Source organism: Labeo rohita, chromosome 13 (genome assembly GCF_022985175.1).
Source record: "Labeo rohita strain BAU-BD-2019 chromosome 13, IGBB_LRoh.1.0, whole genome shotgun sequence".
In the NCBI taxonomy this organism is placed as follows: domain Eukaryota; kingdom Metazoa; phylum Chordata; class Actinopteri; order Cypriniformes; family Cyprinidae; genus Labeo; species Labeo rohita.
In genome coordinates this window covers 7,795,354-7,808,892 of record NC_066881.1, presented here as the reverse complement: position 1 = coordinate 7,808,892, position 13,539 = coordinate 7,795,354, and the positions used below count along the sequence as shown (strand labels likewise).

Here is a 13,539-nt window from a genome sequence, read left to right as displayed (position 1 = left end):
CTCAAGTCTAAGAAAAAAGTCAGAATTTTGAGTTTATATCACCCATTTCTGACTTTATAACTTGCAAATACAAGCTTATATCACGCAATTCTACGATGAAAAGTTGGAATTGTGCGTTTATATCTTGCGGTTCTGACTTTTTTTTCTCAGAATTGAGAACTGATATAATCTCACATTTGCGAGTAAATAAACTCACAAAAAGTCGCAATAACCTTTTATTTTTTTATTCAGCGACGGAAATAAGCTTCATAATAATGGAATGATGGAACAGAGACAAAAAGTACATATATTATTAAAAGTATAATTATATAATTATTAAAAAATATATAACAGTAAATAAGCTCTTTTTTTTTTTTTTTTTTCTTTTTTTTTTAATGTCTAACTGGGTACAGCAGTCTGTCACACATTATATTTAAAATGTTTCAAAATTATTATTTATTTATTTATTTATTTTTTTAAATTTTGTGATAAAGTGAAGAGCTGAAACTTTGAGAGCTGATACTTTATTGATATTATACTTTAAAATATATAACAGTAAATAAGCTCTTCTCGAATGTTTGTTTGTTCTTGTTTTTTAAATATCGAACCGGGGTACAGCAATTTGTAACACATTATATTTAAAATCATCAGAATTTCTTTTTTTTTTTTTTTTTTTTTGTGATTAAAATTGAGACCTGAGACTATATTTATCAGAAGTAAAAAACCAAATATCCAAATATTAAACAAAACACTTATGTTCACTCAAAAACTAAAGTGTGTAATTTCTGTACAAGTTATTGATTAAATGCAATGAAATAGTATGACGTATATAATAATTATTAACACAATATCTCTGTCTTTCTCTCAAACACACAAACTAACAGGCAGAATCCGTGTTTGGTAACACGTGGTGCGTTTCTAGACCTGCTGGGCTGTCTTTGTGGTTGTCTTCCTGTTCCTGTGTCAGGTGAGAACTCAAAACACCTTCTGAAGTGAAATGAATACAGTACCAGTATTATGTGCTTGTTTCCAAATCTTTAACTTCCAGTCTAGTTTTTATTCCAAGGAAATATGGTGTCTGCTTGGAGTGTGTGTTATTTTGAGGGTGCTGGAGGCCTGTGGGTCTTTGATATAAGAAAAACTGTCTTTGACAGATGGTACAATTGTGCCCGTGTGACCCAGTTAAACGGGGTGGCCCCTGCATGTTTGTGGGCCCCATGTGTCGCACACATGTGGGTATGGTGGCGATGTTTATCACTTTAAACAAGCGTATTCTTACAGTCCCACCCGGCTGCCATCACTTACATAACAAACGGTGTACACACATCTCACACACACACTTGTGCTGTGCAGAGATTTATTTATACACTCTGCCCTGTAGTCTCAGTCTTAACACCCTCTTAATCTCTGTCTACTTTTCCTTTTATTTCTCTTAACATAAATTTCACTCGGTCTATCTCAATATTTCACACTCTGTCTGGCTTTTTGCAGTGTTTTTCAGTTTAGGGAATCACCCATAAATTAAAAATGTCAACAAACTTTGTTCAAGTCTGTCAAAGTCGTATGACTTACTTGGTGCCGGGTAACACAAAAAGAGATGTTAGGCCAAATGTTCTGTGCTTTGTCATACAATGAAAGGAGACCATAAAAAGTAGGTGTCAAATTAAAAATGACAAAGAATAAATTATAAGTAATCTACATGACTTGTGCACATCAATATTATAATTATATTCCTACATTCCAAGTTTTCTAAAGTGTTACAACATGCAAGAAACATTGCAATATGTTTTTTATTGTCATTAAACCAAATGTAGGACTTCAGATTTGAAATGCAACACACAAGCATATGGACAATTTTATGGTGCTTTTTATCCTTTTCCAGCGTGACTGACCCTGGTCAATGTTTGCTTTCTTTGTATGGGAACACATTTTTGTGAAACATCTTCTTTTGTGTTACACAACAGAAAGTCAGTCATATGGTTCTGGAGCAACATGAGGGTAAGTAGGTTATGGCAGAATCATTTGTTTGTTTATTTGTTTTTGTTTTTTTTACATTTTATTTTTTATTTTATTTTATTTTATTTTATTTTATTTTATTTATTTTTATTTTTTTAAAAACAATCCTTTTCATGTCACTAAACCAGAACATGTCCAGGTCACATTTTACACCTAAAATGAAAGAAAAATTTTATATTTTGCATTAAGAAAATACAATAAAGCATTTAGGATAAGACCTTTTTTTGTTGTGTTTATATATATATATATATATATATATATATATATATATATATATATATATATAAATAAATAAATATAACCTTTTTTTAAATTGCTTTTTTATAATATAAATTATAACATAACATTTATAATATATACTAAACAAAAAACTTAATAATTTATTAAAAATAATTTTACAATGACTTTTTTAAATAATGTTTAAATAAAAAAAAAAGGAATGAAATGTCTCAACTTTCTTATATATATATAAAGGATTGTTTTAAAGGTATAAAATAAAATACTAAAATGATATACAATTAAATGTAATGTAATCAAGGGTACAGTAAAATATGAAAAATAAATAAATAAATACGGTACTAAATACCCTCAAATGAAAGCAAAAGCAGTTGAAGATCAAACTATTACTCGGCCGAAGTCCGATCCGAGACCGTCTTTTCCCCCCGCTCCTCCAACTTATACTGTTTCAGCTATTAAAATAGTTCAGTTTTGTATGCAATGCCAAAGTGATTTTTTTTTTTTTCGTTTCTTATCAAGTTAATTTAGAAAAAAACGTTTTGAAGTATTTTTTGTTTTTTGGATTTTGTTCGTTAAATATAAGTTTTTGTTCTTTAAAGACTATGATCAGTCTTCCAAGTGGCCAGCGGAAGACTGATCATAGTTTGTTTGATCAATTTTTTTCTTCTCAAATCATCACGACTTGCCTAAAATAAAATCTATAGATTTAAAACAGTTTAAGTATAAGACAATGTTAGTTTAAACGTTAATCCTAGATAAATGTGCGCTATTAGGCGCATCTCCAATAATTTGTGCGGAGAGTGGAAGCTAAAGCCTCTTTGCATGACATGGAGGCACCAGTGCGATCACTTGCATTTTTTTTTCAGTGGAAACAATTTTAAATTCAAATTTTATTGCATCATTTTTGCTGATAAAAGTAAGAATAAAACATCATTTGGAACTGTAAATGGTCTACTTTTATTTGTGTGCACTCATGATATGAAAAATATGAAACTAAGGAGACGCCTAAAAGAGGCCCATGCGTCTTAAGTATGATTGAAAATTGGCCCGAAGCCCAGCCCTATAGGGGCATAAAAGTCGAGGCCCGTCGGGCTCAGACTGAAATGCAGGGCTCTACCCGGGACATATCAACCAGTAACCTAATTTCATAACGGACGTAAAGTTCAGGAATGAATGGCATGCGATTTATGACAGAGTAGTCCCACTACTGATTGTTAATTTTTTCCTCACGTGTTTTACCTTTAGTAACAACGAATCAAAACTGATACATTTCAAGTGACATGGGAAAAAGACATGGAAAATCAGAAAAATAGTGTGCACATTTCTTGTTAAAAATGAAAGGCCATCAACTGACACTTAAAACGGGAAGCATCGCCAGATTCAAACCAGCAGCAAGAGTCAAAAGCTCGTCCACAGTTTAGTAAATGTTGGCAACCTCTTTAAGTTGTTCTTGACTGGGCTGTACAGTCACTTTGGTCCGTGGCAATACGGTAGGGCATTGTTTTGATGCTTATACGAAAATGATTTTTTCTTTTGCTTCCCCCCCCTGCCCACTTGACCCCCTGTCTCAAGAGTCTAAATTGAGAATTCATTGAGATTCATACATTATCTGAAAGCTGAATGAATACGCTTTCCATTGATGTATAATTTGTTAGGAAGCCACAATATTTGGCCGAGATACAACTATTTGAAAATCTGGAACCTGATGGTGCAAAAAAGTCCAAATACTGAGAAAATTGCCTTTAAAGTTGTTCAAATGAAATTCATAGCAATGCATATTACTAATCAAAAATTAGTTTAGATAGTTCAATAGTTATCAATAGTTTTGATATATTTACGGTGGGAAATTTACAAAATATCTTCACGGAACATGATCTTTACTTAATATTCTAATGATATTTGTCATAAAAGAAAAATTGATCAATTTGACTCATCTGATGTATTTTTGCCTATTGCTACAGATATACTTGTGCAACATAAGACTGGTTTTGTGGTCCATGGTCACATATATATTATACAGTTCCTTTTTATGTTACATGTAATTGTGCATTATTTATGTTGTTGCACAATTATGTACTAATAATAAGCAACCAGCCCTAAACCCCAAACCCTAATTCTAACCCAAAACCAATTGTAAAATAAATAAATAAATAAATGTTAATTAATGTCACTCTGTACTTATTTGTCTAATTACACACTAACAAACCTTAAAATAAAGTAGAACTAATATTTAGTTTTTCCTGTTTTTATTTTGGGATGTGTGATTCACCCTTCCATACTTTTTTTTTTTTTTTTTTTTTTTTTTTTTTCTGTCTGTTTATATCTTTCTCACTCAGCCAGTCACTCGCTCTTTCCTAAAGCACACCATTCACAGGTGTTGGTAACCTCAGTGAAGAAATGAACATTTTAATTTGTCACTAACACTTCAAGCTGGTCAGAAGAACTTTAACAATCTGCTTTTTCATTCGTCTTGGAACTATTAAGTAGGGGTTGAAATTTTCTGGGCAGTTCTTGCATGTATTCCCATTCTGATGCACTCCTCACTGGAACAGGACATGTGTGTGTGTGCGTGTGTATGTGGGTGGGTGTGAGGCTGAGAGCTCTAAGTAGTTTGGCTCTGAGGCTCTGAGCAGAGTTTGTGATGGTGTTTTTACTGGCGATGTTTTAGCTTGGGCATGAGACGTACGGGTTTACGAGCCTGTGTGGATCAAACACTGTACCGCCTGAGAAATGCTCCCTTAACATACACCACCGCACAAATTCTCTCACTTTCTCTCTCTGATGGCCATTCAAACCATCGTTTTGGCACAAATGCTACTGTATTCGCCATATTTCTCTCTCTCAGGTGAATAAATCGCGGATGGCGCGCACACACACGCTCGGCAGTAGGTGGTTGGCAGCGCAGGGGTCGCCCACTGTGGGAAAGCATTTGCGTGCTCACATCTGCTCTGCACGTTCCTCACTCGTCTGGGTTTTGTTTTTCACAGTTTGGGTAATGATGGCAGGGCATGATGTAAAATCCATGTGTGCGCGCACGTTGCCGCATGTGTGTATCGGTGTGTGTTTACTACTGTAGTGAGTACAGACGGCCCACTGTTTTCCTGCACCATAAACTCTAGCTGAACACTTAGAAACAAAAAGATCGCACACGGACTTTAACAGCTCAAGTCGTAAAGGTGCTTGGGCCGTATTACTGTATTTCACTGAATTATTAAGTGTTACGTCTTATATAAAGTGAGAAAGTGTTATGAATAACTAAAGGGATTCGAAATGACCTCATCGTTTACTAGGGCTGGGTTGCTAATGTCAGTTAGTTGATTGATTAAAGTCTTAATTTAGATAAACTGATATGGATTCTTTTCAAGAATCTTTGGATCTGTGCTGATTTCTGTTAATACTTGAACAGCACTTTAATAAACAATGTACTGAACATCACTTTAAGCGTTTAAAAAGAAAGGTTTTGATGCCTGTAGCTGCCTCAGTTCAAGTAGCAGCGATCATGTCTTTCTTTTTTACTGCTATTTCTTATATAAAATAAACATGAATGAACATCATATCACATTATTTTATTTTATATTATTTTATTAGAAGAAATTGACAGTTACTGTGTGATGATATATATATATATATATATATATATATATAGTGGATTTTATTTATTTATTTATTTTTATTTTATTTTGGAAAAATTAAGTTACTGTGCCTGATACACATCCAAGTGAATCGATTTTATGTTTAATTTAATTTTATATTGTTTTATTTTGGAAAAATGGACAGTTACTGTGCCTGATATACATCCAAGTGAATCGATTTTATTGTATTATATTTATATATATATTTATATATATATATATATATATATATATATATATATATATATATATATATATATATATATATATATATATATATATATATATATATATATATATATATTATTTTATTTTATTTTTTTTTTTTTTTTTTTTCCATTTTATTTTGGAGAAATAGACAGTTACTATGTTTTGTTTTATTTTGGAGAAATGGACAGTTACTGTGCCTGTTCTTTGTTGTCCATTTTATTTTATTTTATTTTATTTTATTTTATTTTATTTTATTTTATTTTATTTTATTTAAAAAATGGACAGTTGCTGTGCTTGATATATATCCAAGTGAATCGATATATGTATATATATATTTCTTTTTTTAATGTATATTTATATTTCATTTCATTTTATTTTATTTTATTTTATTATTAATTTATTTTGAAAAATAGACAGTTACTGTGCCTTATTTATACTGTGCCTTTATATGTATCCAACTGAATCAATTTTTTTAAATGTAATTTTTATCTTTTTATTTTATTTATTTATTATTTATTTTATTAAAAATATTTTATTTGAAAATAAGTTGTTGTTGTTATTATTATTATTATTATTATTATTATTATTATTATTATTATTATTATTATTATTATTATTTAGGTTACCGTGCCTGATGTATATCCAAGTAAATAGTTTTTTTGTTTGTTTGTTTTATTATTTGTTATTTTATTTAAAAATTAGTTTCTGTGCCTGATACATATTAAGTGAATCAATATTGAATTGAACCTGAAAATAAATCAAGAGCTTGTAAATTGAAATCGAATCATGAAACCTGTCAATACCGAGCCCTATCATTTACTCATGTTGTTCAGAACTCATATGACTTTTAAAAGATTTTTGAACAATGTTCACATTTCATATACAGTAACACCATATAGTGAACACAGGCTGTCAAGCTGAACAAAGACAGTTCTGTCATTAATTACTCACAAATTAAGATATTTCTGATAAAATCCAAGAGCTTTCTGACTCTGCATAGACTGCAACGCAACTGACACATTCAAGGCCCAGAAAGGTAGTAAGAACGTGGTTAAAATAGTCCATGTGACATGAGTGGTTCAGCCGACTATTTTAACCATGTCCCTACTACCTTTCTGAGCCTTGAACGTGTGGATTTCATCAAAAATCTCTTAATTTGTGTTCTGAAGAACAACAAAGGTCTTACAGGCTTAGAACGACCTGAGCGTGAGTATTTAATAAAAATTTTCATTTTTGGGTGAACTATCCCTTTAAAGCAATATATACTATATTGATGTTTACCCTGAAAAGTGTTATACAAATAGACTTTTAGAGTTTGAGTGATAAACAGGCTGAAATTTATATAAACATTCTTCGAAACATCTCATTTTGTGCTACAGGCAAGATGTTAAATGAGTTCAGAACAACATGAGGATGACTAAGCGATGACATTTTTCTTTTTTTGGTTCAATATCCCTTTTCTTTCTTTTCCTGTTTTCATTTCTCCTTTCTTTTGCTGAGAGCTTCAAAAGAGAATGGCCTCTCCAGGTTGTGAGTGTTTTGCCAGTGTTTGATTTCACTGCCCTGGGCTTTATTTTCTATTGCCAGTGACTGTATTATTGCTATTTTTATGAGAGAGCAAGATTTGGTCATTGAGACTTGGTGGTCGTGGCATTGATGAAACCACAGCGTACTCTGAGTCACGCTGGGACGACGGCTGTGTTTGTGTGTGACGTTCTGGATTTGTCTCGCTGGGCTGTTTAGGTTTTCATAAAGACTCCGGCACATCCCCAGAACTGCTGTCTCCAAACTCGCACACACATTGTCTGCCACAGTCTGTCCTGCTGAGAAATGCCTTTCATTTCCGAGATTAATCATTACCATGGTCCTCCGTCTCTCCGGAGGGCCAGCGATATTAATAAATGCCTTAGCGAATCATTCTTTTTCTGTTCTGCACTCCCTGTTTACTCTCATTTCCTCTTTCTTTCCCTCTTCTGTGTTTCTGCTTCTGTGTATGTTGGAGGAAAACCGAGATAGAGAGCGTATAAAAAGAAATAAATCAGCATTGTTAACCGAAGTCTGTCTCATGACTGACTAGTTCTCGTCTCCCTCCCTCTGTTAATGATGTTTTTCTCCCAGTGTGTTGTTTTGTGGTAATGAGTACTTGGCTTGAGTTTAAAGGCTTGAGAATGGTTACCATCACTCCTCTTATGACCCACTACAGTTTCGTTTTTACTTCATTTCACTTTTCTCTCGCTCTGAGTAACTGCGGCATTCTTGGTTTGTTTATTGTAACCTGAAGGAGAGCCGTTCTGTGAAAATCATGCCCTTTACAGTGTGGAAAAGTGTTTGTTAAAGCACTTTTTCTGTATAGTTTTAAACATCTAGCAGACATCTGCAGTACTTGTTCTGGTGTGAATGGGAAAAAAAAAAAAAAAACTATTTATTTATTTAGAATGTGTGTTTATAAATAATTGTTTTTAATTAACATATTTAACTTTACAAAACACTATAGATTCTATATCTGTCACTATATACACTGCCGTTAAAAAGTTTTGGGATCGGTATGGTTTTTAAAGAAGTTTCTTGCTTATCAAGGTTGCGTTTATTTGATCAAAAATAAAGAAAAGAAAAAACTGTAATTTAGTGAAATAGTATTGCAAATTAAAATAACAGTTTCCTGATTTAATAGATTTTAAAATGTAATTTATTCTTGTGATGCAAAGCTGAATTTTCAGCATCATTACTCCAGTCTTTAGACACATGATCCTTCAGAAATCATTCTAATATGCTGATTTATAATTAATGTTGGAAACAGTTGCGCTGCTTAATATTTTTTGGAACCTGTGATACTTTTTTTCAGGATTCTTTGATTAAAAAGAACAGTGTTTATTCAAAAAAGAATTTTAATATTAATACTTTATTCAGCAAGGATTTGTTAAATGGGCAAAAAGTGATAGTAAAGACTTATATTGTTAGAAAATATTTCTATTTTGAATGAATGCTGTTCTTTTTAACTTTTTATTCATCAGATAATTGAAGAAGAAGAATCAAAAAAACACAACAGTTTTAACAGAGTAGTTGCTGATGAAAATTCAGCACTGCGTCAAAGAAATAAATGATATTTTAAAGTATATAAAAATAGGAAACCAGTATTAGAAATTGCAATAATATTTCACAATATTACTGTTTTTTCTGTATTTTTGTTTTAAATAAATACAGCTTTGATGAGCACGAGAGACTCTGTTAAAAGGCATTAAAAATCTTGCTTTGATTTTTGATTGATTTTTTTTTTTTTTTTTTTTTTTCCTTCCTTTTTTTTCTTTTTTTTTTATTGGACTGATCCCAAACTTTTGAACGGCAGTGTCAGGGCTCTACACTTACGTTTCTTTTTAGGAGCACAGTCAGAATTTTATCAAAAATTTTATCAAAAATCTGATAAAAAAAATTAGCCTATTACGAGGTGATTTTTGACTCCTTAAAGTGATATACATGGGAATTGTGTTTTTACCTTTGCAATGAAATTTTTCTAACTTTATTAAAAGTATGCCATCTTTTATGCCAATTTATATATATATTTATGTGATATCCATTACATATATATATATATATATATATATATATATATATATATATATATATATATATATATATATATATATATATATATATATATATATATATATATATGCCAATTTATATATATATAAATATAAATATATAAAGCTTTTTAAAATTTCTAATTAAAACAAGAACAAACAGAATAAGAATAAGTTACCAAGTTACCGGCAAGTCATTGATTAAATTACTGAATCATTCATTCATTTGATTCGTTCGAACAGCTTCATTCAGGAATAAAGCAAGTGTCTTTATGAATAGGAAATTGAATCATTAACTCACCAGATTCGTTTAAAAACGCACGTTCATTTATAAACAAAACACAGCTGTGTTTGAATGGAGATGCTCAGTGGCTCAGTTGTGACTTGTTTCAGACTTGTTTAACTTAATATGAACTACTTGTTTCTTTAACTGTTGAATTAAATCAATATCATTTACAAACTCCCTTAAAAATCATTAAAAGTTGTCATTCATCTTAGTTCATCGCGATCTCACAAATGTCCATTATAATCAACAAAGCTCTCTACAATGCACAGTCAATCTCTTATTTACACTCTCTCTACACTTTTTATTTTCGAAAGGATTTGTGAGATATGTCTGTGATACATTACTCAACATAGCAAAAATACATAGAAACCTTTGAAGCTCCCCTCAGCGTAACTCAAATATGCTGATCAGGTCACTTGCACATGGTGCTCCTAAATATTTTTTCATAGTAGCACGCAGTAGTTTTCAGTCGCAAATGCAACTGAAATGGTTGCACTGTAGAGCCCTGAATGTAAATTGCAGTAAATGAACAAAAGTGACTGTAAATATATTTATAATGCTACCAAAAATATTTCAAAAATTTGAAATAATAAATTGTCACCATTTCTACAAAATATTAAGCAGCGCAACTGTTTTCAAAATAGATAACTATAAGTGCTTCTTGAGCAGCAAAGCAGCATATTAGAATGATTTCTGAAGGATCATGTGACACTGAAGCCAGGAGTAATGATGCTGAAAATTCAGCTTTGCATCACAGGAGTAAATTACACTTTTAAATGTGTCCAAATGCAAAACAGTTATTTTAAATTGTAGTAATTGTTCACAACATTGCAGATTTTTGTTGTATTTCTTATCAAAATAATAGCGGTCTTAGAGTGCCCAAGACAAATTTATGTTTATATGCAATAATTTTAATGGAAGGACTTGGGAAAATGTTTAAGTGAGTCTACAGATGTTTGTTAATGTGTCTGAGTGAAGCAAGAAACATGAACAAAAGCATGTGGAAGTGATCTGTGTTTATGATAAATGACTCTTTAAATAGCCTGCTGCTTGTTTCTTGTGTTGACGTTGTGTTGGTGATGTCTGTGTCAGGGCTCTGGTGATGAGGTATTTTCCACATTAGATTAGATATTTCAGTTCTCATCACTACAAACGTTTGTCAGCATCTCCACCCTGGTTTTAAACATGCCTTCCCATCGTCCCCGTCTTATAATAACAGTCAGAGTCTGTGTGAACATGTCAACAATTAACATCATCGAAACAGGTGCTGAGCAATGTCCGTGCCCTAAAGTGACATGCAAGTATACACACATACTGAATCCCCTCTCGCGCTTGGCTAAATTAGAGTGCGGGGCACGCTAGCTGCTTTAGGTCAATCTGAGCGTGTTTAGAGCAGCGTACGAGAGCTCTTTTGATGCTCGGGTGTCACGGTAACTGGGCTTGTCTCTTGGGGAATGCGGCATGGCCCCGCCTCTCTGGTCCACTCCTTGTTGAATCATGTGCAGGGCTGGGGGAGAGGTGCATTGTGGGAGTTTGAATGGGTCCTTGGAATTTCTTGGATAGAGAAGTGGGCTTTATTTTAGCTTTAGAAGAATATTGTCTACGTAATAATTCAATAAGGAAAAAAGGAGGCTCTAAAGCTCTTGTAGCTCCCAGGATGCTTTTCAGCACTGATGTCATAGTGAAGCTGGATCAATATTTAGTAGCGAAAGTTCAAAGAGAGATCATCTTTCACTAATATACGCCACTTAAAATAGTTCTTTCATTGCATTATACACTTTGATTTGTCACCTTGATATTTTAGAATTGATGTCACTTGTAATGGAGTATGTTTTTTTTTTTTCTGCTCTAGAGTTGCAGGTGAAAAAACTGCGTGAGGAAACCCTGAAGATTCTTGTGGCATCAGAACTTTTGGCCCCTTGGGGGCCCGATGACATGAACCTCTCAGTCCCTGGAGCTACACAGTACCTGCAAAGTTTGGCTCACCTAGCCATCAGCGTCTGTGTGGAATCACCTCAGCTGTGGGATTGTCCAGAGTCTGACGGGTTTCGGAGAGACCTTCTTGAGCGACTGCTGCGGTGTCCGCATTATGAGGTTCGGCTGTTTGCCTTGGAACAGTTCCTAAGGAGACTTCAGAAGACAGAGGAAGAGTGTCAACGACGTGGTCAGGGACCCTTGCCCTTTGACCTCAGTGTGTCCAGCCTAACCTCTCTGGCCCTTCATGAGACTTATCCTGCGTGTCAAGCCAAGGTGAGGAAGCAACGCTTTTGCTTTAGCGTAATGTACTCAACTTTATGAAGCACTGCGAAAACTAGAAAAAATACAACGCACAAAAACAGCTTGCAAAAGCTTCAACTTTAAACACTCTACAAAAACACCAAACACTTCACCAAATAAATTTGCATTACAACTTCAAACACTCTACTAAGCCTTACAATAAACAGTACAAAAACTTCAGCTTTACAGATTGAATATATTTACAAAACATCAAATATTCTGAAAAACTCTGAAAAACAACACAACTATTTAACATAACTTACAAAAATTGCATAGTAATGTTTTACAAAAGAATACAGGCACTCTACAAAAACCTTATAACAAACATTACAAAAAAAAAAAACAACTATTTAACAAAGCTTTCAAAAATTGCAACTTTATAAAACTTTACAAAAATTTGTTATAGCTTCAAACATTCTACTAAGCTTTACAGGACATGATACAAAAACATAACTATATAGTAACTCTGAAAAGTTTACACAACCTCACAAAATATAATGCAAAACTTTAAGAAACTTTAAAAAACAGTCTACAACCCCCAAACTTTACAGCAGACACTAAAAATGAACTTTAAAAATTGTGACTTTACAAACTTTAAACCTTTACAAAACTTTAACAAAACTTCATTTGCATCACACCTTCAGACAAAGACTTTACAAAATGCAATACAAAAACTTTAGAAAACTTGATGACTTCATAAAATGCAGTGTAAAACTTTACAAAACGCCAAATGCTCTAAAAAAAATACCACAATGATTTGCATTACAACTTCTAGAAAACACTAGAAACACTAGAAAAAAGAAAAATATGGAAAAATTACAAACAAAATAGTGACTTTGCAAACCTTAAAACTCAAAACCTTGACAAATCTTGATTTGCATTACAACTTCAGAAACCCTATCAAGACTTTTCAAAACACAATACAAAAACTTCAGAAAACTCCACAAAATGCAGTGCAAAACTTTACAAAATGACAAAACACTATAAAAATATCAGTGATTTACATTACAACTTCAAGCTTAGCAAAACAGAATAACAAAAACTTTACAAATCACTTGGAAAAATTCACAAAATGCAGTGTAAAACTTTACAAACTGTCAAACACTCTGAAAAACTCTCTACAAACTCTAAACTTTACTACAAACACTAGAAAAAAGAAAAATATGAAAAATGACAAAATAGTGACTATGCAAACCTTAAAACTCTACAAAACCTTAACAAAACTTGATTTGCATCACAACTTCAAACTGTCAAACACTCTGACAAACTCTCTACATACCCTCCAAACTTTACAACAAACACTGCAAAAAAAAAAAAGAAAAAA

The 13,539-nt window shown here is 32.4% G+C and overlaps 1 protein-coding gene across 1 annotated transcript in view; it reads left to right on the top strand.

Annotated features, from left to right (window-relative positions):
* Positions 1-13,539, top strand: part of thada (THADA armadillo repeat containing) — a 140,054-nt gene that overhangs the window by 101,796 nt on the left and 24,719 nt on the right. Inside the window, 2 exon segments of the mRNA XM_051126745.1 lie at positions 864-946; positions 11,791-12,188. Of these exon segments, the coding sequence (XP_050982702.1) occupies positions 864-946; positions 11,791-12,188 (481 nt within the window).